This window comes from Pararge aegeria, chromosome 10 (genome assembly GCF_905163445.1).
Source record: "Pararge aegeria chromosome 10, ilParAegt1.1, whole genome shotgun sequence".
NCBI classification, from domain to species: Eukaryota; Metazoa; Arthropoda; class Insecta; order Lepidoptera; family Nymphalidae; genus Pararge; species Pararge aegeria.
In genome coordinates this window covers 14,963,546-14,991,460 of record NC_053189.1, presented here as the reverse complement: position 1 = coordinate 14,991,460, position 27,915 = coordinate 14,963,546, and the positions used below count along the sequence as shown (strand labels likewise).

The 27,915-nt window shown below is 35.8% G+C and overlaps 1 protein-coding gene across 1 annotated transcript; it reads right to left on the bottom strand.

The window, feature by feature from the left end:
* Positions 1 to 17,867, bottom strand: LOC120626760 (scolexin B-like). Its single transcript, XM_039894432.1, has 6 exons — positions 17,692 to 17,867; positions 13,622 to 13,781; positions 5,170 to 5,323; positions 3,637 to 3,789; positions 2,315 to 2,452; positions 1 to 1,429 (listed from the first exon to the last, which is right to left on the bottom strand). Exons 1-6 carry the CDS (start codon positions 17,807 to 17,809, stop codon positions 1,274 to 1,276), a joined length of 879 nt encoding a protein of 292 aa, XP_039750366.1. The 5' UTR covers positions 17,810 to 17,867; the 3' UTR covers positions 1 to 1,273.
* Positions 17,868 to 27,915: the final 10,048 nt, after the last annotated feature.

Here is a 27,915-nt window from a genome sequence, read left to right as displayed (position 1 = left end):
TAAGTATTTCCTTATTACTATATTTTATCAGTACTTAGGTTTAACCCTTGGTATTATTTATTATTAATTATCACAACACATTGAAGGTATTAGCACATTAAAAAAAATAGGCCAAATATTTTAAACAATTATAAAATCAAATAAATGAATAAGCATTATAATTATTCAATTAAATGTACAATCTGTTCAAAGGCAACAAAGAATGTTTTATTGGTAATCGAGGAAAGAACTGAAGATGGTAGAACATTTGCATCTGACTAGGTTTTGTTTAAGTACCTTGGTGGGTACCCAAAGATAAGACGAGGAGATTTGGGTAGGATGTGAAAGAAAATCTTTCAGAGTACATATTATAGACATTTATGTATATTATTTGGAAAGTATTTGTGCCATGAACTCGCGAATGAAAATGACATACCTAAAATAAGTTTTATTTACGTTTTCAAAAATAAAAAAAACAAAGATTTTTTCTGAATTTGAATTTAGTATAGCGATAGCAAACAAGAGAGAAATAATTAACTAGTCTACTTTAAAAAAACCTTTTTTATTAATGGTTAAAGTTTTTATCGTCATCATCATCATAATCTTTTTAATTGTTTGACGTCTACGGCTCGACATAGGTCTTGTGTAGTTCCAATATCCACGGTCCTGGGCCGCTGGTTTCCAGCAGCTCCCAGCGACTCGTAAGGGCCGACCAACTGCGTCGCCATCCCAGCAACTTGGGACCCCAACGTCCATCGGTTCGCCGAGCTAGTGCCTCGCCATTGCCACGTTGGTAGTTTTTATAAGCGCTACAAATAATTGCGTCCTAACTCCTAACGCGTCTACAAAAACAAATCGTAGAAACGTTAAGAACATAAGAATTACGTACCTAGGGCCAACTTTCAAGTCTCGCGTCTTATGGACTTATATTTAGACCTAACAGTTAACGTATCCCAATAATTCTTTGGTTCCTACATCTGAACTACTCATTTACTTTTTATCAAAGATGAATTTAGTCAATTCCTTTTGTGTTTTTTACTCACCATAGAACGCTTAATCTATTTGCCCATGCGGATGTCTAAACAAAGTTAACAAGTTTAAAACAAGGTGTTATCTTTTTCTACGAAGAACACTTGGATAGCAGTAGGTACCTACTTTAAACTAGTCAATTAAGTTTAATTTCGAGATAACTATACAACAGATTGGCACTACTGAGCGCTTGGTTACCCAATGTTTAGATGGATATTCTTGTAATATTTTTTGGTTAGAATTAAGTTTTAGCCACGAATACAGTCTATATCTTTGTAACTTGTCGGATCCAGTCGCGTGCGGCGGATACTCTGGAGAAGATGACCCTCTTGCCGGGACTGCAGGTTGTGGAGTCGTCTTCCACCCATGATGCCACTCCAATGATGCTGCCACTGCTGATCAGACCACTGCCGCTGTCACCCTGGTAATATAAAAAAAAACGTTAGGCATATTTTTAACTGCGTCGAAACGGAATGCGAAAGCATTTATGGTGAGAGATAGTAAGGGGAAGACGAATGGTGCCAGTTATCTCTTAAAAGGTTTCACCGATTTCAATAAGCTTCGCTGTATAGGATTTGTTATTTAGGTTTGGGTTAGACAGGTGTTAATATTAACTCGTCATATTAACGCTGCAATAAATATGTTTACCTCATCAGTTTGTCGAATAGCTTTTAAGTAATATAACACATGGTAGTTACTTTATACGACGACGATTTTAGACGTATGTTAGCCATTAGTTGGACTCTCAAAGTATCCAATGAGGAAGTTCTGCGACGCGTCAACAACGGCGTGAACTTTTGCACACCATCAAGATCAGAAAAGTTGCATATCTGGGGCAAGTGCTAAGGCACGAGAGATATGAGCTCCCTCAACTTATTATGATGGGAAAGGTTGCAGGAAGAAGAGGCGTTGGTCGCAGAAAAAAGTCCTGGCTTCGTAATATCAGAGAGTGGACTGGAATCGCGAGTGCAGCAGAATTATTTCGCCTCGCGAAAGGTAGACAAGAATTTACGAAGCTGACTGCCAACCTTCGCTAGTCGGAGAGGCACCGCAAGAAGAAGAAGAAGTTACTTTATAAGTAAGTCTTTCACCAAACCGTAATCAATTTCATTGTTCTAGCGATCTGTTGCCCGCGTTCTTCGTCCGCGTTTATTACGGTATTTTAGGAGTTGCGAACTGTTTGTTTTTCGGGATAAAAAGTAGCCTATGTAGTACCTACTCCGTCTTTTCTACTAACTCTATGCCAAAAACTTTGCGCGTAGTTCAGGACCGCCCAAGAGATTGGGAGACTATTGTAAGTACTTACATTGCAGGCAGAGTCAAAGCGAGGTGGCCGTCCTTTTGTGCAAACCATGTCGGTTTTGTCGAACTCTATCAGTGAGGAGCATTCGCTATCGTCAAGCACCTCGAGGTCCATGCCGTGCATATCTTCGCGCATTGTGTCCTGGGATTAAGAATAAAGGTTTAATTAAATACTCATACATCAACTGAAATATAAAACAAATGAAATAAGAATAATCGAACCAGAATTTCTAAGATCCATAGAAAAATAAACGCAGCTTTGGCTGGACGAGGTGAACAGACGACGCCATACGAGTCGCGTAAAGCCATAGCAAGCGGGCCATAACCGTACATGTTATAACTCTCTATAAAATACATATGTCCAGAAGTACCTACATCATCACGTCAATGGGTTGAAGGAACGTTGTAGAATAATAACCAGCTTTAACGATGTAGCTCAGCGCCTTGCAAAGCTAAAGTTGCTGCTTGTAACCACCCATGGACGTTGGGATCGCTAGGTGCTGAATTGGTGGTTCCGCACTGGCAAACGCAGCGTTGGTAGACGCCCCATAAGGTGGAAACACGAGCCGCAGGAAGTCGCTCGATACAAAATGCGCAAAACTCGATCCGTCAAGTACAAGTATAGAAACTACTACTACATAGTATAGAAATCAACAAAAAAAGACCTATATCCAGTTATGTTCCTGTTGATGATTGCGATGATTAAAGTAAATCTAGTTACTAATAGGAAGTCATTTATAAAACAATGCTTTAGATTCCAAGTAAGTACTGCATCACTGTAACGCTTGGCTGTGAATATTAATAAACTATTGCATTGGTAAAGCAATGCTCGGCATTGTAAAGCTACCAAGGTCCATGAATGTCCATGATTAGAAAGATTCACACCTGCGATCTCATTTAAAAAATTAAAGGGAATTTGGGGTAACAGTTTATTTAACCATTGGTTCTATCCAACAATGGATTTTTGAAAAGCTTGTAAAGTTGCGTCCATGCCTGACAATCGATAAAGACACATACACGCTAGAAAAGGAAACAGAGCTTAAAACTGGGAAGTCTCCCGATAAAATCTTACAATAGGTAGGTACATGTTTTGTTGCCAAAAGTTAGGAGTAGCATGACCTTGCTTGGTTGGCCTGGTTTTTAGATACGTTAGCGCATATAGGTATGATGGTCACCATTGAATTACTAAAGACGATAATATCTGCGCAGCCACTCGTGATTTATTTTCGTTCGGCCAAATTAGATCAGGAGTGTTGCTTAAAAACTACATGATTTTTTCGTTCACTGATTGTAAATGATTCCATGGACTATGGTCAATCTACTGACCCCATGAACTGCCGCGCCGTAGCCTGCATAGCCGACATCTTCTCCCGCAGGTATCCTGGCGCGGTCGTCCAAGCGTGCTGCTACAATTGTTTTTCCGTTTAGTGGGAGAGGTTCCTTTAACTCCGCCAGCAGAAAGTCCCAGCGGGCACCCACCTGCACGTACAACATTTATTATTTATTAAATTAAATATACCATGGTAATTTAACCATAATTGCCTCGGTGGTCCATTGGTTCAGGGTACGGATCACAAGATGCCTATAGAGTTTTTCTGTAAGTATATTCTCAACAAAATTTGTTCGCCTGTTTGATTTGATCACAACCCGGCCAATTTAAGCACTTAAGCACTAAGTAACTGTAACAATCGTTAAAACTCTCTAATTCCCGCATTGATTCAGCATGGGGGGGTTTGATCTGAAATCTCCCTTCAGCAAGAAACAAGAGGAGGCTTATGCTCAGTAGTGAATTTGAAAGTCCAAATTCAAATTCAAAATAATTTGTATATGTCTACATTCTATCACCATGCACTTACACATGTGTGTAAGTTTCTTTTTATTTTTGTAAGGTGATGGTGATAACAGTATTTTTCTCACAGTCAAATAACATTTAGTTATAAAGTTAGTTATAAAGTAATTTTACTATAATCTTGTTGGGTTTTATTATGAAAATTAAGATTAATTTGCTAGACTTTTATTGACTTTACAATGAATAATTTTCTTAACAATTATTCATTGTTTGGTGTGGAGTATAAGGATTATAAAATTTGCTTCTAAATTTAACTGATTGAAACACAGGAAGGCTTATAGGAAGGCCTAATCTCACCTTCGTATGAAGGTTTTAACTAATACTTTAAACAATTATCTTAGAATGTTATAAAAGGCAATACTTAGTCAAAATGTGTAAACATGTCAGAAAAGGTCAAACAGTATGTTACCTTTTCTCATATTAATTTTTTTAAACGAAAACATCTATCTTATTTGTTCAGTCTTAGCTTGTGAGATTACACAGTTGTTATTTCGATAGACACAAGGATTTGTTTTATCATGAATCGTTACACTATACCTACTTTTGCCGGTAGGTACATTAATTAAATACATTAAATAAATAATACATTAAATAAATTTAATATTTTGGATTCTTCGAACATATGAGCCTAAAATAATAGCATAGCCTAAAATAAAAACCTAACCTAACCTAACCTTTACCTTAAATATTAGGTAAAAGTTAGGTAAGTTTAGGGTGAAGAAGCCGGCAAGAAACTCAACAGTTGCCCTTTTTCAACATCAACAATTTACATTTCACATTTTAACATTCAGCCTAGGACCTATGTCCACCAGCAGGGCTAGGTAGCATAAGCAGGACACAAAAATTATATCCCCTGACAGGGGATTAACGTGTCTTAATATTACGCCTGCTTAAAGCTCTGAGAGTTGATAAAGCGAGAAGAAACATTTTTATCCTTTCCCCGCGGAGATAATTGTCTCTTGGGCACAGTACAGTGCGGTAGCCTTCTATAAAGAAGATAAATTGTTTACCTGCTTGATTCCGTATTGTTCAGCATCCAGCCAGTATGGCCCCACGGTGAACTTTGGGTGTATGAATAGTCGTTTCACGCGGACTCGTACGCCAGTTTCATTTTCTGTGTTGTTAGTGCCGGCAAGCACGTCTCTACCACCGGTAAATAACGTGCTGTAAAGAAAAAGAAAACACTATACAGTTTCTGTGTATCAAAAGTGCAGGGTTCTGTCTACGTGGTTCACTACTTCATTGGTCTAGTGGGTAGCATGCTCGATTCGAGGGGTTCGATTCTCAGGTCAGACCAAAAAATAGTAGGTTTAGTTTTGGTAAGCATATCGTCACGGACACGCGTTGTGTTTTTCTGTCTAGAAATAAAATTGTAAAGCCGTTGCACCGGTAGAGGCATTGGAGGATAATGGTTATAATAACTAATTACCTTTCATGTAAATTTAAAAATATGTGTAAACCAAAACTTAAAGATCAGTCAATAAACGCACACCCTTTAAAAGCAGGAACTTGAGTCGCAAAGAGCTCTTAATAGGTTCTTCTATTTGTCGTACGACACGAGACCAAGCGTGATTGGCCGGTAGTTACGTAGTGCCGCGGCTGCGCAGGACCAATCAGCAGTCTCTGGAATCGTTGGATGATTTTATGCAATAAGGAAAGCAAAATAAATTAGATTAAAATAGCGTCATAATAAACGCCGATTTAAATATAATAATCCATCCAGTAAATATACAGAACCATTGTTAAATTTACTTTAAATTCCAAACAATAGTAACTCATTACTAAGTAGTTTATTGGTACCGCTGGCCGCACCGATAAGGTTTATTCAAGACGATAAGAAAAAATAGGGATGCGGATGCATCGTTTTGTACTTCTGTCGGTATAATGGAATGCAAACCGATATTTATAAAATAAATTATCGACGATACCGATACCAGTGAAAATAGTGCAGACGAACTCAGGTGTACAAATATTAAAAAATATACAAATAGACATCAAACTTATGTTGCGGAAACCTTTATTGCAGAAAAACATTTAAGAGTATGCTAAAATATACGACGACGATCCTATATCGATATCAATATCTATTTCGCGTCCCTATAAAATATTTTAAAACAATTGCAATTGTCTAGGTGGCTATTATTAGTGATTGATGGTATTATACTATTGTTTCAAATATTTGGTCGAAAACATGTTTTTTATTTTATTATAGTAATTATAACATTATTATAGTTATACGTGTATTGGTTGATTCTCTCGATGGCATGAGACTTATTAAGAAATCTATACTCATGTATAATGATTAGATAACTCACAAAACAACGAATTTTAAGTAGGTATATTGTCTAATATATAATAAAACATACTTGCGGTAACGTATAACACACTTTTTGCGTAAATGCCGCTCTAGCAGTATATTTAAAACAACACAGCGTTTGTGTTTGCCGCACTCGCAGAACGCCGGAAAAACACGCCCAGCGTGTTCGGCCGCATCCTTGTAGGTACATTTATTTTAACACGCCTAGCGTGTTCGAGCTGCACACGCGTTACGTAGTTTTAAAACACAAACGTTGTGTTTTCAGCAGCCAACGTGTTAACTAGGTACATATGGCATAACACCATCCATAAGGATAATACGTAATTGTATTTATTTAGATTTTAGTATAGTTATCGGTGTACTTACACGTGAAAAGTTATTCCACTATCCTTGTGGTGATGATCCGTATGATTTCGACACCATTTCACAACACATGAAGGCATTTTGAATTATTGAAATCTAGTTTTACGCAATTCGTTTAGCCGCCACTACGCACGAATGTCGCGAGTCAACTAGATTCGTTTGCGGTACAGTTTATAAGCACCTCCCACCACGGGATAGTTTTCGTTACGCTATTTTTGAGTACTTACGAGAAATGCTTCTATGCTTTTTTCGTTCGCTGGAGATAGTAGTTTTTTTTTCTACAAACATTTTTTAGGTATACATGTTCACTGAATAGGGTTTATTGTTGTTTACATCGCCGTGTCGTCCAGTAATTATTTGTATCAAAAATCTGATAATACGGACACAGTGTGCGTGCATACTCAGTGACACTGAAGGTCCAAATGCCTGTATATATAATCTGTACCTACTGATACGAATCAGTGTAAGCGAATACACAAATTATTTGCATGCAATATTTTTTTCCAGTCCTTATTCGTGAAGGAATGCCACAAATACCCTTGCTACGCTTTACTTGTGAATCATCGCCATTCAATAAAAAAAGAACCCCACTCCTAACTTAAATAGCGGTAATTGCCTAATGGCGTTTAACTCCCACAATTTTGCCATGTTATCTTTTCCGTAGTTTCATTTGGGGTTTTGTTTTGACTAATAAATATAAAAATACAAATCATATACAATAAAAAAGCAATACAAATCTGTTATTGTTTTGAATTTCAGTAAAGACACGTTTGTCCCCTTTTGTATGTTTGCAATATATTATTGTGAATTTTATAGGTAAATCTGTTTAAAGCCGATAAATACCTGGTAGACCTTGAAACGCATGACTCCATTCGTTTAAAATGCTATAAATTGGTATTTAAATGTCTTGTACCGGTTGTGGATAAACCCATGATAATACACCTGTATTGTGAGTCACTTTTTTTGTAAAGTAAAAGATAAAAAAAAAAAACGAACAGATAAGTAAGTATAATTTTTTTCTGGGTTTTAACCTTAGATTTATTTTAGTTTTAGAAAAAATATCTGGCGGTGCACCTACGCGCACTAATGAATAATTAATCTGCATAACAGTCACTCATTGTTTTTAAAGTTTTGGTTTCTTTCGAGAAAAAACTTTAAAAAATCACATCTTACGTTCGGAATTTTGAACTGTCTTCCTAAGAGTGAAAATGTGAGCTAAAATCTTAATTTGTTTTTTTAGCTAACGGCATTCGTAGCATATTTTTATTCCTAACCATTGGCCAGTGAAATAAACCAAGAAAAACTTTTTTGGTTTAGGGAAAATATATTGTTGACTGTTAAGTTTCTTTTTTAATTTAAGTTTTGTTTAAGCTACACTACGACATAATTTTACTCCGGACGATGATAGTAATCATTGTTGACAAAAAACAACATAAAAACCTAATCTGAACATAATTTCGTAGCAGTAGCAGGTACAACGTAGGGTAGTCGAGCTGGTATACAATTACGATAAGCTTAGGTAACAATTTACAAACCACCACTTTTTTTTTATAACAGAACGCAATTAGGTAAAGAGGTCGTAATCCTATTGAAAAACGAAGATCATTTCCTAATTTAATGGCATAGAAGTCAGTTTTAAATATCTCATTCGAATTTTTCAATAGAGGGGAAGCGGGGGTTTTTATGAAAATCATATGTATATTTAGGCTAGATAACTGTTGCCGAAACACCGCCGCGTGCCGTCACATATTTTTCAGTTTTTCGAAAAATCCCGAGAACCGTTACTTTCTAGGAATTCAATCTAGGTTTTATGTGAAAAGTCGCCAAATTAAGTAGGTTTAAGGCTATATTTTAAAAGCGTTCAGCGTTCGCGTTTATTACGGTTTTTTACAAATCATTTGTTTTCCAGGGATTTATAGCATATGGTACTCTCCGTCCGTTCAACTAACACTAACTCCGTTCTACTAAGCGGTAAAGGAATGACAAACAAACAAAAAAAAACACACTTTTTGCATTTATAATATATGTAAGGATTACATATAATTTCGATAGCATAACTGGAGGAATTACCAATAAAACGACTATCCAATTTCCGGATATCGGTTCCGATTTTTTAAGTAGGTTAATTACGCCAAAGTTATGTGTATGATCATGGTTTATGACGTATGTTATGATAATTTACGATTCTTTTCCATTAGGAAATCTGTTTTGTGGATATCAAGGCGAACTCATTTCGACATTCATATCGTTCATCTTGTGGAAATATAAAAGCATTATACGAGTACATTGATTCATGATTGATTCTAAAATATCAAACGAGCTTTGCGTGTTCCCGGGGCACGGGGAAAAGGTAAAGACCAATTGAATTTTGAATGTAGTACTTACTATAACATCTATTTTAACTGCCTTGTAGGGAATGACGAAATCTAAGGGTTCCATTCTTAAGGCAATAATTGCTACTAAGTTAGTTTTTCTGTGAAGATACATTCAGTAGCAATCTGAAGTTAGAAAATTTGTAGTTCCAACCAGTAATTGGAGTGCACGTAAAACCATAGGTCCTGGTTATTATCGCCATAATAATAACCGTGAACCGTTTTATATATGCATCATAAATTTATATATTATATTCGATATTATTCTAAGTATGAATTTACTCAAAGTGTAGTAAAAAACGTTATTATCTTCTATATAAACACTTCGTATCACGGTGTTTGTTATTGCACTCCTCAGAAACGGATCGAGTCGACTGATTTATATGATTTTTTTTTGTATATTTGGTAGGTATGAGAATAGGTTGTAAAGAAAATGTCATGAATTTTTTTTTTAGGTTCTTTTTTTACTTTGTCTGCAAGCAACATGGCTTTGTACTCTCATTCCCTGTCTCTGTGCGCATTGCTTTTTGAGACGAAAGATAACAGTCCACACCACCAACCTGATATACAGTGTAATAACTTTGTGGTACCTTCACGAATTTTTTTTATCCCCCCTTAACTGCCTCCTCGCCTGGTGGTATATGATTATGTTATCTTAAGACGGTATCGGACTAACCTGTTAGGGGTATAGCTGGTATATTATACCCATACCGATTTATTTACACGGCATAGTATACCGGGACGCTTAATCGCTTGCTGGCTCAACTCTGTGCTGGTTGAATTGTAACTAGCTACGGCCGAAGCCTCTACCGTATCACACCAGAGTTTAGAAATTATAAATTCCAACAGCTGGATATTGAATCAACGGGCCTCAATGGGCCCGCGCCAGGGAGGTGGGCAAAGAGTATATTTTCTTCAGTTCGGATGGCACTGCATACATATTAGTTCAAGTCGAACGATTCTTGGTACACGTACCTAAAACATAAGCAATACAAATTGTATGTTGTACTCGTCCCACAGTCTAACAAGAATGATAAAATTCGGTTACGCTCGGGCACATTTACTACACGGCCGAATTGATTTGCTGAATAGGCTGCGGTAGGTAATCTGACCACTGAACTGTGAACATTTTGAAATATTAATTGAATACTGTACTATGGACTGAACCAAAGATTGTTGCAATAAAGAGCCTATAAAAAATAACCGTCATCAGTCCTTACAACGTACGCAGTCCATTTTTTAATGTGAAACCTTTATTGCGGCAGTTAGACTGTCCGTTGGCGTGGCGACGAAAAGTGGGCGTAAAATCCAGCTCCCCTGTCATAGGATTATTTAACAAAGTAAAATATTTTTTCTTAATGAAGTCAAAATTATTTTGCCAAATACTGTTGTTCTTTTGTAAGGGTATTTAATAAAAATAGGTCAGTCTACGCGGAAGGACACGCTCCTACTTGTATTTCCTTTTTTACCAGCTTAAAGATTGATATAATGTGATATAGCTTAGGTGTAAGGAACTCCCAAGGGGACACACGGAGTTAGGTTTTAAATCAATGAGTTGCATTAACGGTTAATTAAAACGTTTTGAAGATACTCGATGCCCCATTATGTTCTCAAACGCATGTGACTAATCCGCACTTGGCGAGATGGACTACGGCCAAGACCATACACACTTCTTTCATCTATGAGGAGACTCTGTAGTAAGCCCGGTGACGGGTTGATAATGATTAAAATGATGTTGACCATAAAGACTAGTATACCCAACCTGACGCTCCTACCAGTAGGACTATACGGATAATTATATCTTCTAGCTTCTACTCATGTTTATATTTAACAAATATATTACACACAACATCACGAGAAGCGAACAATTTAAACGACTCAAGGATACATTAAGGAAGTAATGTAACAAACAGGAAAGCCAATTAAATTATTATGTCCTTTTCTCTAAATGGTCAATATAACTAGGCTTATTTAACTGCTATTAATGTTTGGATTTTAGCTTGTCTGGTTCGGACACGGCTTAGTGACCCTATCGACAATCACGCGCTGCCAAGCGATTCAACGTTCCGGCACGATGTCGTGTATAAACAGAATATGGGTTATGTATCTAATATAATGATCCCGTATCATGCATGTGCCATCATCACTTACCACCAAAAGCGATTGGGATCAATGTACTTTATCACGACCTAAGTATTATACAAGGTGTAAATGAAAACCGAAATAATACTTCACAGGCCTTAGCGGAACATTTTGTACTGTCTCTGAGGCTTATCTTTGAATCCGAAATCTAATAGTTTTTGAATAAGCCAGTACCATACTTTTTACTGAAAGAAATCACATGCAAAATTAAAATCATGTGACTCCTGTCACTTTATTAAGTACGCGTCTTGGAGCGTAGGTACTATGCCCGTGTCGGTCTTTTATCTTCAATAGGGTTGCCATAAGTAAACGTTTGTATGGTTTGTTTAAATGATTTTTTTGATTTAATGTCTATATCTAGATGCCATATTTTATTATTTTTCTGGATAAATAGGTTTTGTCCTAGAGTACACAGCAGCAGTATTTGGAAGCGGTCCTATTACCTATTTCTTAGTATAACCTGCTTGCTAGTTCGGACTTTGGTTTTGCTGTCGTATCGAACGTGCTTTACACAACTCATTTTACCGGCTTCGTCCAGATTATCCACGGCATTGAAATCTTAGCAACGGACGAAATGAATTTTGTGGCGTGTAATTTGACACTTCTGCATACAATGACTTAATATTTGCATCACAAATGAGGGTTACGAGAGGCTTACGATTAGAATATCGTCATGATCTTGGTAATGTTGCTTGCATTGCTGTTACTTTTACAGTTTTTCTAGTCAATTCAAATAAATTTTTCTATTTGAGTGATTCTTTTGTATTGAAAAATCTTTGATGCTTATTTGAAATGGCTATTATAGGAGTGTTATAAGTGTTTACTGTTTAACATATTAAATCAATGATTTGTAATTCCTAATTCATATAATTTTTTAAGTTTTTATTTACATATTAACCTACTTACACACTTGACTTGACTTTGTAGATTGTTTTGAAGTATATAATAACATTATAAAACTAAATAAATGTTTTATCAAAATTCAGATCATTCTTTTTCATGAGGATAATATCATAAAAAAACTGATTTGTTTAATTCGGTCACTTTGATACTAAGCGTCCGATATTATAATAAGAACTCATCATGGTCTGTGGTGTATAATGTGGTTACAGTTTATAAACAATTAATATAATGCGGGTAAATTAAATTGCTGTGTAATCGCGTGCAATGAGCATGCGTTATTTGTGTATATGTATAGCCAAAGGCCAATTAGCAGTAGATTAATGATAATTAAATAGTGCGAAGATGCAAGAGATAGAATTCCTAAGAAATTCATGTTCTCATACACTCGGAAGACCAACGATTAATACATTTATAAGAATAGTTATAAGTGAGCTGTAGGACTAGCATGCGCACCCCGAGATAATTATATCTACCCGTTAATCTTTTTTTTCTATAGAGATAGACGAGATAATGGGTAGACATAACCCACTCGTGGCGCGCATGCTAAGCCTACTGGGCTGATCGTATTAATTGCTTCGGTAAATAAGGAAAATCCCAGCGCTTATGTGTTTAATTTATTGACGTACATAGCTCGTAAGTAGCGCTATATACGCAGCTATAACAAATACACTATATACTCATAAATTTGACTTTAATGTGAACAACTGTGCAGCCTTGTCCTATGCGACAAAATACCGTTCTGAAACGGCAGGCGACAAAAACACTTTAAACGTGTGCCTTAATGAGCATCTTTATCGTTCCTAAACATTTCACCTCTTTGTTGTCAAAAGTGAAATAGTGCTAGTTCTTCACCGTAGTCTAAATTTCATGTATCTGTTTTTTTTTCTGTAGGTATATCGTGTCTTTACCGCCGAATTAGCGTAACCGACAAATGAAAAAAATTACGAAGTTTAAAAATATATAAATATTTAAATAAACCTTCATATGTAATTTTTTTATATATATTCTTAACTTGATATGGTTTAAAAATAAAGAAATAAAACTAAAAAGTCATCCTTATTCTACGCCCGTGCGTACATATATCTCAGGTTTGGTTGGGGTATTTTCTATGTTGTGTAAAAGTTAGCTTTTGGCTGCAATCTCACCTGGTGGTAAGTGATGATGCAGTCTAAGATAGCGGGCTAACCTGTTAGGGCGTATGGTAGTCATACCCCCAATAGGTTTCTACACGACATCGCGCCGCGACGGAACACTTAATCGCTTAGCGGCACGTCTTTGTCGGTGGGGTGGTAACTAGCCACGGCCAAAGCCCAACAGACATAAACTTTTCTTTCTCGTGGGAGTAAAATAACAGTAGGTACTAACCAGTGCGCAGCAGTCAGGATCCATGTGGGGCTGATGATGGTACCCCCGCATGTCCTGCCGAAAAGAACCGCTGATGGGTACTGCTCGTTGACAGGTGGTGGACTTGGCGGAACATTGACTTCCTTTACTAGCGGCCTGTCAGCACCTGCACGATTCCCACCTGTAACCGCCAAGAAGCAAAATTAATTTTACCATGTTAAAAGATGAATAATGCCACACTTGTTTAAGGTGCTGGGTGTTGCTTAACAATACCCTGCCCTCATGAAGGTTTTTGGGCTTTAAATATTATTATCACACACATAGTAAATAGCCTATGTTACTCTCCGTCCGTTAAACTAACTATGCAAAAAATCTAGTTGATTTGTTACTTTGTTAGGGCTAAAGGTAGTACAAACAAACAAATAAAAAGAAAAAGTTTCACATTTATAATATTAGCAAGGATGTTAGTGATAACCTTTGTTGTTGTTTTTTTTTATCTTTTATTCAATCTGTAAAGTTTGAACGATTGAACGTCTGTTTTTGAGAACATATGCGATTTGAAGCGGGTCTTTGGGTGTCAAAATTCGTAACGAGGAAATCCGATCTAGATATTCCCTCTCGGCGGCCTTAAGATGGTAGCGGGCTAACCTGTTAGGGGTATGGCAGTTATTTAAAAACCACATATCTAATCTGTTTCTAAGTGGCATCGCGAAGGAACACTTATTCGCTTGCCGGTACCTCTTTGGTTGTAACTATCGACGGCCGAAGCCACTCACCAGTCCATACTACTGAAGATGAGCGTTGCACCATTTCATAGCGGGTAGGAACCTACTGCAGACTGCTACACTGAGCATAAATCCAATACGCTGCTCCAATGAAGGTTGGCTATCGCACATTAGTTATAAAACCGGGATCGACAACTTTACATGATCTCTAAAACGGGGGTGACAATTACGTAACTCCTGACAACATAATGTCTTAACAGAAAACCCCAACACAGTAACAATAAATAAAAAAACAGAAAAAAACAATTTCTGGCCCAACCCAGCAATCAAAGCCGTGGCCCATAGGTTGAACATACCGACCTCTAGACCAACGAGGGATCTTGTTTATCGGCGGTCAAGTACCATTGCAGGTCGCGGTCAAACTGTATACTTATATAAACAGATCGATAAAGTATAGTTACTATAAGTTACTTGATAAGGACTTTATGAAATAAAATATTGTTTAACCTATTTCCAAAAGGAGTTGGAAGGTTTTAATGACGCAGATGTTTTTTTTACAAGATTTTAATTTTTAGTTTCACCTGTCCCAGTGTCTGTCTCCCGGTATTAAATTTGTTGCTAATTGGTCGTCAATTATATATCATAAACTAGCAGACCAGCGCAAGTTTTCATACATATACAAGAAAATCAACAGTATGTTATTAATAATATATGATATCCTATCCTACTAATATCATAAATGTCAATATAAATTAGTTTGTTACGCTTTCACGCAAAAACTACTTAACCGATCCTCATGAAACTTTGTACACATATTCTTGGAAGTGTTAGAAGTAATATAGGATATTTTTTATCACGACATTAAGCTCGGTTCCCTTGGGAGCGGGGATGAGTGTTTGACAATTTTACACCATAACTCCGACAAATTATAACCTCTATAGTACAAAAAGATTTCAATAATTATTTTTGTACTATAGAGGTATAATATGTGTTTAATTTTGCCCAAACTGTGGTTGGAGATAGAGGACAGAACTCCTCAGCGGACAGCAGCAAACCCCTCATTTACGGCTTAGCGACACTGAATACTTTAATTTTTTTTAGATCTACAACTAAATTTAATGCCACATCAAAAACAAAATCAAACGCAGACGAAGTCGCGGGCAACAGCTAGTATCACATAAATAGGTTTATATTAGTAGATCTCTATATCAAAACGTTGAGCAATAATGAGTAATAAACTCATACGAAGAATTTTCTCCTTCCATATCTGCGTCACCTGCATGAAATACTTTATGGACGAGGGTGGAGCTGTACAGAACACTGTATGTCAATAATTTTATACCATTTTGAACCTTATTCCCAAGCAGTCACATTAGTTCTCAGAGCTACCACACGAAGTGCCGAGTTGCATATATTCATATATTCATGAGTTAATAATTGGCTAAGTATGTATGTTTAGAATATATATTGATTATTTTCCTTGATTTCCTCGTTCTCATCCTCAGCCGATGAATTGCCTATACTATTGGACAGACCTGCTCTGTCATAAGAGAGTGAGAGAGAGAGAGATTTGAGCTCAGACCTTCCACTTTACGAAAATAGTACCAGTTACTGTTACCAAATATTGATGGGTATCGTAATATGTATGACACTAAATCGTAACTAAACACGATATATATTTAGTAACATTAATACAAAAACTATTAGCTTGAACGTCATACTCATTGTTTTTTAATTGAGCGAGTAGTATAAAGTATTCAAAAATAATTAAATCTGTGTTTAAATTTTTTAAGCAATAAAATATGAAGGAAAGCATTGTCAGCGTGGTGAACAACAGAAGCCCTTTTCATTCTGAGAGGAGACCAGTGTCCTGTGGACGGGTTTATGATGATGATGATTTCACTAAAATGATTAAAAAAAATAAGCCAGTAATTGCGGTATACGCACTGTGATAATAAAAGATCGTTTTATATATTGTATTCTAATAAATAAAATTGAAGAATGTGATGATTTTGTTATAAACACTGCTTTGCCTTTGACTATTAATGTTATAATTTTTAGGATGTTACTATAACACTGTCAGCCCGTTTGTGCCAAACATCGAATAGACCGATTCGATTTTCGGAAGGCTTTTGCAAGCGGCTAGATGACTGGCTGGCAAGGGACTGCATTAGCCTTGCCCAAAATTGGTTCGCTCACAATCGAAGAGTCTTTTTCAAATGTGGAAATACTTCAAAACCGGGGTAAAATAGATCTTATTTATATTGCATTAAAGGTCAAATTTGGTCATTAAAGGTACAATTATGTAGCTCGAGCTTTTGACAAAACGTTAGTAAAACCAAAATCGGAAGTACAGGATTTGCGACTCTTAACAGAGCAAAATTAGGTATATTTTACTTTGACGATACAGAGTTTGATATCCGAAACTACTGCTCGATTGTGAGCGAGCAAATCTTGTGCTAAGTCTACAGAATGTAGTATTGTTGTTATCCAGTGATTTATAAAAATCTTATTCTAGAGGGTGCAGCGTATTGAGAAATTTTTTTGAAAGTGTCGGTAGTTTTTCGTACAATATTTGAGAGTGAATCATGTGTTTTGATTCGGGATGACTTTTTTTGATGGGTCCATTGAATTGTCAATCGGGGAGGGTAGACTCTATACTCACTAGTCATACTAGTGAGAATATAGTTCTCATCCACAATATATCAATATTATATGCAAGACGCTAGAGAAGACAGGAACTTCATAATTTTCCCCCAATTTTTTTTAAAGAAGTAGCTCGAGATTTATTTATAAAGATTAACCCTTTCGAGTTCTCATTGGAGTCTCAGTTTGCGTATAGTTTATGAGGATATAGAATGTCAAATTTATTTACCAACGAAATCATCATATGTTTATTATATAAAATCATATTACACTTGTATGTACAATCAATACAAAATTCACTGAATATAGGTGCAAAAAATCCAGTGACATTTACATGCATATTCAAGGCTGTCAAGTACCTAAATTGATTATGTTAATATTTTTACACACGTTTTAATTTACCAAATCGATGGTATCTTAGTTATATTGATTATCAACCTTATTTAATACTATTTAGCAAAAGTTATAAAAGTCATCGGCTCATCATCCATAAGGAGGTTTTATTCATACCGTTTTAAGTGTTTTTTTTTATACTATGTAAGTATAAAAAAAACGCTAAAAACGGTATTAATAACAACGATTACCAACTAGAATAATAAATAAATTGAATAACAGCAATTAGTATTTCTCTTGTATAGATTTATTTATTTATACCGTATCATAAGAATTGTTTACTTGATTCAAAAACTTATTTCAATAAGTATATGTGGTGAAACTTACCATGTCTGTAAAACAGTGGTAGATCCAGAGTTTGGATATTGTTAATCTTAGCTGGTAATCCTGCTTGTGCGGTACATAGTAATGTAAATATAGCGCACGCGATCACGTTAAAAAACATCGTACAATTTTATAGGTAACGTGACCACCGAAGCACTGGTACAACTGGCGCGCGCGCAACTACCACTGGCATTTATAGCGGAAAAAGAGCGGGAAAATTTTATCCAAAGATTTGTTATTATCATCGAACGGCCACAGCTAACAAAGTAAACGCTGTTTACGTTTACATATTAAGTAAGTCTCTTAGTATTTTACACGTATATAAAAAATATAACATCAAGGTATTTAGTTAGCCCAAGATTTTTAAATTCTTTTGTTTATGAATTTCCAATGACATATATAATTCGAGAGTATTACATTCCTTAAGTTCTTTGCGTATTCTTGAGCAACTTTAATGAAGTGTATTCTTCTACACGATACATAATCACTTGCAATAATTTGCAAGTTTTCTACTTAGGCTCAAAATGGAAATTCGAACAACCTACATTAGTTTTATATTTTTGATACACCGGTGCTGGTAAAATGGATTTGGTTTATTAAACTGTCATGCTCCTTTCAGATTGTAGTGTTATTGCGAGATAAGCGAGATTGCTATGCTAAATGACTGAAGGTGGGATCCACTACGTTTGCGATTCATTTGCGCTTCGTGCATCTGCAAATTGCTCAATAATCATAAGCCTTTTAAGTTAGACACAATGATACGGAATAAATGAAGATCATAGCCAATAGAAACGAACGTAAAAGTAATTTTACCCAATATCGTGACAGTTGTAAACTATGAATAAACAAATAAGGTAAAGCTGTTAAGGCAAAAATCCTAAAGTATATTTTATTTATATAAAGCAACTGTGCTGGGAGAAACAAAAGTCCAGTGGAAGGTCTCTGAGGATTTCGTCTTTTCACCTAACGTTGGTATAAATGCTAAAATATGTGAAACAGATGTATGTACCTCAATTTTCGTCGAAATTTGGCAACAAAGTCTATAGAAACCTTTACAAATTGAGCTTCAAGTAATCAATTGTATTAATGATTTAAATAAATATTCAGTCAAAAGACAAAAGTGTACCTACTATATCAGAATATACAGAGCTTCACTGACCAATAATTAGTAAACAATCCCGATATCTACTAAAGAAATAATAGTATGCGGGGATTTTAATGTTGATATTTAACTAAATAGTCCAACTACGGCTAGGAGAAAGGTGCAGGCCCAAGAATTAAATATAATTTGAATCTCATATTCAAATATTATGAAGTATTAGTCAATCATACCTGCTTTTCGTTTGAAAACTGCCATTCCGACAACTTTCAAGATATCCTTTCATCGCTTTCCACTACTTTACTTAGATTTAAATAAAAACTGAAACTGCCTACTATTTACAAAAGTAAGGATAAGTTGTATGAGATGAACGATTAAAAACCACGTAGGTGTTAAGAGCTCAAACTTTAATAGCTGATGAGTACGCTCGTATTCGTGCAACTACATATTGAATAAATCTGATACTAGCAATAATAAAATCTGATAGCAAAATACAAACAACCTGATGCGCATGCGGACGCTAAACTTATTAGGTATTATATTTATTATGCCTCGGCACGCAGAAAGTATTTTTTATGATCTATTCGAAGTATTGTATTGAAGTCACCATGGTATCTAAAACGTTGCATTTAACTTGATTGTCTCTTATCTCTGTGATAAAATTTATTAAACATCTTGCTTAAGATTATTTTTAATGGGTACAATTTGGGTCTCTTTTTATTTTTGGTTCTTTAAATGATTTTCCACACCATGTCTGTAATTCTCGTGACGTATTACTGATGGAAATAAAAATAACTCTAAAGATGCAAACCTTATGTGTCGCAGTGGTTTAACATGTAAAAAAATCCATCTATTTGGAATTCAAAAATAAAACAAGGACTTAATAAAAGTAGTGAAAACGGGCATCAAAGTATTATTAATTTAAAATAAAAAAGCACCTACAGTGTACACTCAGTTCAGTTGCCTAAATAACCCTTATAGGTATTTAAAGAATAAGGGAAATAAGATTTTATTTGATTTGATTATCAGTTATTTTAAATTTCCAATAGTTATTTTCAAATTAAATACGCTGTATTTTTGTTTGGTATCCTATATAAAGCACACGAATCTGAACATCTTGAGGACATTAATTGATATAACCATAAAACCAGCTTTCTTTGAGGTTACATTTGACGTAACCGACAAGAGACAAATTTCACGTTTTTAAGTCTATAAATAATGTGCCTTTTTAATTGTAATTTTATGATAATAAGTTAAATTATTAAATTTCCATTTAACATTTTGGTTAAATGGAAAATCTATTCAAATATTTAAGCAAACCGTCACAAAATTTGTTTCGTCGGTTACGCTAAGTTGGTGGTAATGGCTCGATATCTTAGGTAAATAAACTCACTGTCTTCAGTCACTTCTGAGGCAGGATGCCCGGAAGCGCACGCAAGCAGTATGGCCACCGCAAACAGAGGCACTCTCCACGAAGTTGACATAGTTGTATCTTAGTGATAAGCTAACCTTACACTAACACAGTCGTTATGTTGCCACCATTTTTATACGACCGCTTGATGCGTGTAGATAGTCAAGCGCGAGCGGCAAGTAATGACAACGATCAGTTGTTATGTCGACTGTTAATATATATATATCTAACTTTTTTAATTTTTAAAGGCCAACTTGATTGTTATTGTCAAGTTGGCCTGTTTAACGACGGCAACGTTTTAGATTGCGTTGCGTTCGTTCAAAACTAAATTGGCGTTTTTTAAATAAATAATAAATAAATATACGACGACAAAACACATATCGCCACCTAGCCCCAAAGTAAGCGTAGCTTGTGTTATGGGTACTAAGATGACTGATAAATATTTTTATGAATAATATACATAAATACTTATAATAAACACCCAGGCACTGAAAAAAAATTATGTTCATCACACAAACATTTTTCAGTTGTCGGAATCGAACCCACGACCTTGGTCAACCATCCGGTTGGTTCCAAAACGCGTTGTCGGATGGTTAAGCTCAGCTCCTATGAAAGAGGAGTCCTGTGCACAGAGGAGCACTAATTGCCTTGAGGATGCTGGTAATTTTATTGCCCTCGTAATCGAGAGAGATTGATGTCCCGGATTCAATAAAGAGCGGTCGCGGATTATGGTAAGCTTTTATTTTGACGCTGCATGAAAATTATATGAAAGTGAACTTTGAAATTGTGAAATTGATTATCTTTAAATTTTAAATATTCATAAACAAAAATAATATTAGTGTCATAAAAAAACCAAATTATTTCTAAACCTTTTTTGATACCACCTTAAATAAATAAAAATGCCTTTTTTATCCTTAATATCTGGTTGACAAATCGTTTAATTGGATGAGTCTATATACAGTAAATTATTATATAAGCTGTATTAAATGAATTGAATTAATGATAATATTTGTAACAAATAACTTAAAAAAAAGTATTATTGTTGAAGGATCAGAAGTACCTCCTACTAATATGATTTAGTTTTACAGTATTAACCTGCATTTTTTTAAATTGCGCTGTCCCAGCTTTCTAAGGGTCTACCTCTTTTTCGTTGTCCCAGTGGACCGCAACATTCCGTGACCGTCTTTGTCCATCTTTTATCCGAACCCCCACCAAGGCATAGTCCCTAAAATGCTTGCAGTATTGACCAATCAGAAATTTGCACTGTAACCGCCATTATACTTTTTTCTTTGGTTATACTTTTATCTTTGGTTATTTTACTATACTTATACAAAGTTGCCCAAGGTTTCCACCGTGCGGCGAAATTTCTGTTCATTGTATTTTAGCCTTCTAAAGTATCAACCCATGCATAGCCTTCTTCCAACCTAACTGTTAAAAGTATTCTGTGCAGTGTTTCTAGCGGTAGAAGAAGTCTACTTAGCTTCTTTGTATTAATCTCATATTGCAAAAGACAAAGAGAAGAGCTCTGGTCTTTAGCAATATGAGATACTTGCTTTGATAATTCTCATAAAAATCTGTTCAGCTTCTTCAATCTTAGGCTAGCTAAGATTATTATAATATCTAATTTTTATTATTATGATAACTAAAAGACTCAATTCAGAATATAATATTACCGACAAGTTAAAAGTTTTCTTTCAAATAATTGTATGAGCATTATGTAATGTACTTTATATATTTTGTTATTAAGGCTTTGCCGTGTGGTAATCGTAGATCAGAAAATTTCTTACTACCCCTTCGTTTCCCGTGAGTGTGAATATAACGGAGAACAGACAGGCAGCAGCGTCCTGTGTGGCTGTGCTCCCGTTTGCCCAGCGTGGTGATTATAAATAAATATACTACGACAATACACGCATCGCCATCTAGCCCCAAAGTTAGCGTAGCTTGTGTTATACCCATAACACAAGCTACGCTAACTTTGGGGCCACGCTAACCAAGATGCTTGATGAATATTTTTTAGAATATAATGCACATAAATACTTATAATATACAGATAAACATGGGTGTTTATCACTTAAAAACAATCATGTTCATCACACAACATTTTCCAGTTGTGGGAATCGAACCCATGGCCTAGGACTCAGAAAGCAGGGTCGCTGCCCACTGCACCTTGGGTGAGGCCTTGAGTCCAGTAGTGGACTGTTATAGGCTGATTGATAAATATAGGCTTCTGGTTTAAGAGAAACTCATTTATCTATTCTCATGGTCACTAGGTCTCAACAACTTTAAACTTTGTAATAAAAATAAAATTATCTCATTTTTGTAAAACAAAAATAAAAGGTCACAACATTACGTAGAATCTTATCTCACGCACATTAGTCACCTATAAGTATATTATGCTAGTAGGTACTACTTTTTATTTATTATCTATATTGTGTACCAAAATAATTTGATCACTGTCTCTTTTATCTTTCTACCATTGAAACGCGAGGCTTCGTCTGGATCTGCACCGATTCTACTTTGTTAATATCCATGGATACGGCCGAGGTTCGTTGCTTCCTCTGTATCTGAAAAGCCTATCCGGCTTCTATTTTCTTCGCCTGCTACATTGAAAATCCACATTTCTGATACGTAACGCTAAGATGTGGAACCCCCTGCCTGCAACTGTTTCCTGCCACCTATAACTTGATTACCTTCAAGGGAACAGTGAATAGGCATTTTCTAGGCAACCGTGCTCGAACCTACTCTTATTATTACTTAATAACAGGCATTATTGTCGTCAAGCGCTGGTCTCTGCTAATGAAAAACGAAATCCATTTCTGGGCGACTGCTTTTAGATGCGTCACTTACAAACAGCAGTCAGCCGCATACAGTCAAGCGACAGCTTCTATTATACCTATTAGTATTGACGGCCGAGTGGCGCAGTGGGCAGCGACCGTACTTTCTGAGTCCAAGGTCGTGGGTTCGATTCCCACAACTGGAAAATGTTTGTGAGATGAACATGAATTTGTCAATTCATGTTCATTGTTTGTCAGTGACTAGGTGTTTACCTGTATATAATAAGTATTTATGTGTATTATATTCATAAAAAAAAAAATTCATCAGCTATCTTAGTACCCATAACACAAGCTACGCTTACTTTGGGGCTAGATGGTAATGTGTGTATTGTCGTAGTATATCTATTTATATTCTGTGCTGTTACGCATATTGTGAGTGATTTATAAGATTCTCTGAGGAGTAGTGTGTTCTTTTATCGAAGACCTCTTCGGGGAAGTACCTACTACTGGCAATATTTTTTCTGCTACCGTAGTTGCCTATGTATTTACAGGCACATGATGAGGCTTACTCTGTTTAAAGGGTATGGTTTTCCTTTTACTATCAGGTGCTCATTTGATCCGAAAATTATTTATTAGTTGAATTAATAGTAGTAATTTATTTGTAGAAAAATGGAATTTTGTATCATTAACTGGTAATGGGTTAATATGATAACCCATTACCGGCCCTGCACAGGGTGATTCCGTATCTCGCGACAGGCTTGCGACAGGTGTAAATTTCGTGACCGCATAGTCAAACGCCACATTTCCATACAATAAATATACAGAAGTGAGCGATGCCCAGTGAGGATTGGTGGACTCCACACGCCTGTGAGAACATTGGATAGAAGCAGGCGTTACTTTGCGGAAATCCATAATATATTTCCAGTCATTAAACTTAACAATTATTAATTGTAAAGTCAACAGTCCTGAGGATGCTCCGGTTTCGGAGCGAAACGTGCCACACCAAACAGATCCTAAGCAATGTACCCTACATTGCTTAGGATCTGTTTGCTGTGGAGTATACGGATTGAAGTAATTATAAATTACACCATACAGATTCTCCTGCTGTTCGAGGAGTATAGCAAATTAAGCTTAATTTTCATAAAGCCTGTGAGGACATTATCGAGAACTCTCAGGCATGCAGGTTTCTCCATGATGTTTTCCTTCACCGTATTAATTGCATAAAAATCAAATAACTTACAAAAGTTAGTGGTGCTGGCTGGGATTAGAACTCGGCCCCCGAAATAGAGGCCTAAGTCTTAACTACTAAGCTATTGTCCGCGAAGTTTATATAATAATTGCAAATAAATAAAGAATCACCGTAACCCGTTTAGATTTTACAATCTTTATGAAGCTATAATGGACCTTTCCATAAAAATTACGGCTTTGAAGACCTTCTCTTACTTTGTAGTCGGCTAGCATTTTTATCAAATCAATAATTATTGGACACGGAATTCTAAAACTATATTTTTGGTTATCTACTAAATATGAAGTTAAAATGAACGTACGATAAGATAGCCGGACCGATTTTTATAATTGCCTTTAATTCCTGTTCGCAGTACATGTATACATGGCCACTAAGTGTTATATAAATATATGTTATCGCTTGTGTATTTTCCTTGGAAAAAAGAATAATATTTTTATGAATTTCAATATTGTTAGTAAAAATACTTATGGTGCCTGTTTCTACAAAAATGACTTGGAGAAAACAGGTTTTTTAAAATAAGCTGCAAGCCAAAGTACTACTTCCTTGTAATTTTTCGGATTCATTCACAACATACTACATTGGTAAACAACTAAAATAAACAAAATATTCCTTTGTTAATTTTTATTTTTAATGTATTTATTTTGTTTATTTACGTACCCAGAGAGCCACCCCCAATTCGTCTCCCCAAACTACATTTGCAACACATAATTAAATAAAAATGAAATCTAATAAATAAATAAATAAAAAAATGAAATCTAACATACATTAAACCTTAGACGATTTACTAAAATAATAGGAATTACCGAAAGTTTACTTTATTTGTTTATGCAAGTTCCTTACACTTTACAATGAAAATGTAACATTAATTTGACAAAGCCGTCTAATTTCCTGGGCCTTTGCTCAAGCTTACCATAATCTCAGAGTTCAAGCTTAATTAAGTTTAGCGAAGTGTACGTAAGCAAAGTCTAAGCAAAGATCGCGTACGGTATGAAAATCACGGCGAAGGCTTGCACAGGCAATCATAAAGTCTTAAATTTGAGTAATACAAGGACTAATTTCACTCATCATGACCTCTAAAGTGTAGCTTATGTTGTGCTACCTAAAATTTGAAAAACACTGTTGTCAAGACGCGAAATACGATAGGAAATTTCGATTGATTGATTGCTGGGAATTAATAGCACTCAATTCTTTTAAAGCACCGAATAAGTAATTTAAATAACTTTGACGCCGCTGACCAGAGTCGCAGTAGTTCTTCTACGCTGTCACGCTGTCCGTTCAACCGATCTTTTGTCATCGCCACTATCAGACAGTCAGCAATGGAGAGAGTTATGTTATGAATATATTTTAGTGAAATAATGTTGAAGCGGTGATAGCCTAGTGGTTAGGACTTCAGCTACACTTACGGGGGGCCGAGTTCGAATCCCAGCACACAACTTTTCTAAGTTATGTGCGTTTTAAGCAATTAAATTATCCCTTGCTTCAATGGTAAAGGAAAACATCATGAGTAAACCTGTATGCCTGGGGCTTCTTCAAAATGTGAGTTGACATTAATGTTCTCGAAGGGGTATGCAGCCCACAAATCCGTTCTGGGCCAGCGTTGTGGACGTATGATTATGGGTGGGTTGATTTGATATAATGTTGACTTGGGTTAGAACTACATAAGGACTAGTATTATAGGTAAGCTCAACGAGTCGCGAGGCTAATGTGGTAATAGGCGGGACACGTAGCACGGAGAAGTTATGGGTGTAGGGGTTCCAATGAGCTAGAGTCACGACCCCTTACTGGAGAGCGCAGTGTTGGAAGACCCATTTTTGGCTTCAAAAAATCTCACTGGCCCCTTCTCGGACCAGAAGCTGGGTTGCGCCCATCCGTAGACCCTTTATTAGGTGGACAGAGGATATCCAGTGAGTTGTGGTGAGTCGTTTGACATATGCGGCCGTAGAGTGTTTAAGTCATTATCTTCTTCTCAAGGACTTCTTCTTCTTACAGGACTTTTAAAAGGAATTCCATATTTTCAGCAATGGCCGTTAATCAGTTTAAATGATGATGATGGCCTGGTAGCCACCAAGAACTCGGCACGGCTAGCATAGACAGTAATTTTCTTCTTAATACGGGAAATAATATACGTGTGATATCAAACGTGATTTGATAGTTGGACAACGAATTTTGATTCCTTGCCTGTAGATAAAATCGGGCCATAACATTTTTGCCCATGCTACCTGTGCATGGTATGTATTCGAATAATGCTGAGCCCCTAATATAACTTTCTTAGGATAGACGTTCGTCGTTTCCATCTTCATATAAAATTACATGTTTAGTTAGTTGGTGAAAAATAAAGTTATGGAGTAAACTCAAAGAAAATAATTCATATTGAATCAATTCACCGCCTTTGAAAGGTTTACAAAAAAGTAGCTACTCGCATTTATTAGGGATTAGGGATGAAAAAATAAAAACGCCAATTAAATTCAAATAAACTTTAATACTCTCATCAACGTCTACATTTTGAATTCAATCCTTATCCTTTAACTTAGATCAAAAACCCGATGAATTTTGCGCAACGGGCAAAATTTGCATACTGATATAAATATTTGACAAACATATATTCATGATAAAACGTTAAAATATTGGTATATTGCTCTTTAATATCACTCATAATCTTCAAATATTCTAGTCCAAAATTCAAAATGCTTAAACATAAGCTTTCGAGAGCCCCGGTTTTAGAAGTGCATTTAGAAGTGCGGAAACAGAGGCCCTTTGTGTGTGTAAACCAAAGTACCTACTATATTATTATAGTCTACTCGTATTATAATTTTTTGTAAATTTAACTTTCTCGACCTCCTGTGTTGCTAGTTTTAAAGCTAGTTATAAAAATCCAGCAGGAAAAAAGGATATCTAAATTCCCATTTTATGTGTCTTAATTAAAGTGTGCTCTATTTCCTTTTACAGCGTATATTATATTTAATATTTTTACCCCCTCACTAATAAACGTTTATAGCTTATATAGTTATGCAATTTTGTATTTTCAACATTTGTACATAAGTCAAATTACGTAAGACGGTGTAAGACGTCATCACTAATTTGACTTATGTAGTAAGACCTTTTGACGTAAAAAGAATCATTTCTGGGCTCAGGGAAACTAATGTGGATCTACAACAATAACCTTAGCCCGACTGTCGTTCCTGAGATATATCTACATATTAAAGGTCTTTTATTGCCGAACATTGGTGTAAGTAGTACTAAATAATTACAAATTTTATGAAAAGTATCATCAAAAGGCAATTTCAAGAGGGTCCTCATAGTTAAACACAATATTAATATTTCGACGATAACGTTGGATGTATAATGCATACCTACTGAGGCGCAAGCTACGCAGTACAGCATAGAATATAATTGCCGGTAGAGTTGAAAAATACGGACATGAGCGTGTGCGTATTATGTTATTCATACACGCATCAGCTACGCCATTGCAACTTAGACGCATGAAAATCAGCAGTACGCAGACACATGCCCGCGTCTAACGAGAACAATCGCGTCCCACGCATTCTCGCCTGATGAGAATTACAAATAATGTATGGGTAGTAACGTCACCGGTCGCAGCTGTCCTGTGTCATGTTTGGAGTATATATATATCATACATATCTTTTAGTCACTAGACGCTTCGTCAGTCGCTTCGCGTGTCCTGTGACCAGCACGTAAT

What these genes read in the sequence shown, in the direction of transcription:
- LOC120626760 (XM_039894432.1), bottom strand. Translation starts at nt 17,809, where the DNA reads ATGTTTTTTAACGTGATCGCGTGCGCTATATTTACATTACTATGTACC. An exon ending in ACCACTGTTTTACAGACATG is followed by an intron (nt 13,782 to 17,691) that starts GTAAGTTTCACC and finishes TGGCGGTTACAG; the next exon opens with GTGGGAATCGTGCAGGTGCT. An exon ending in AACAATACGGAATCAAGCAG is followed by an intron (nt 3,790 to 5,169) that starts GTAAACAATTTA and finishes TTGTACGTGCAG; the next exon opens with GTGGGTGCCCGCTGGGACTT.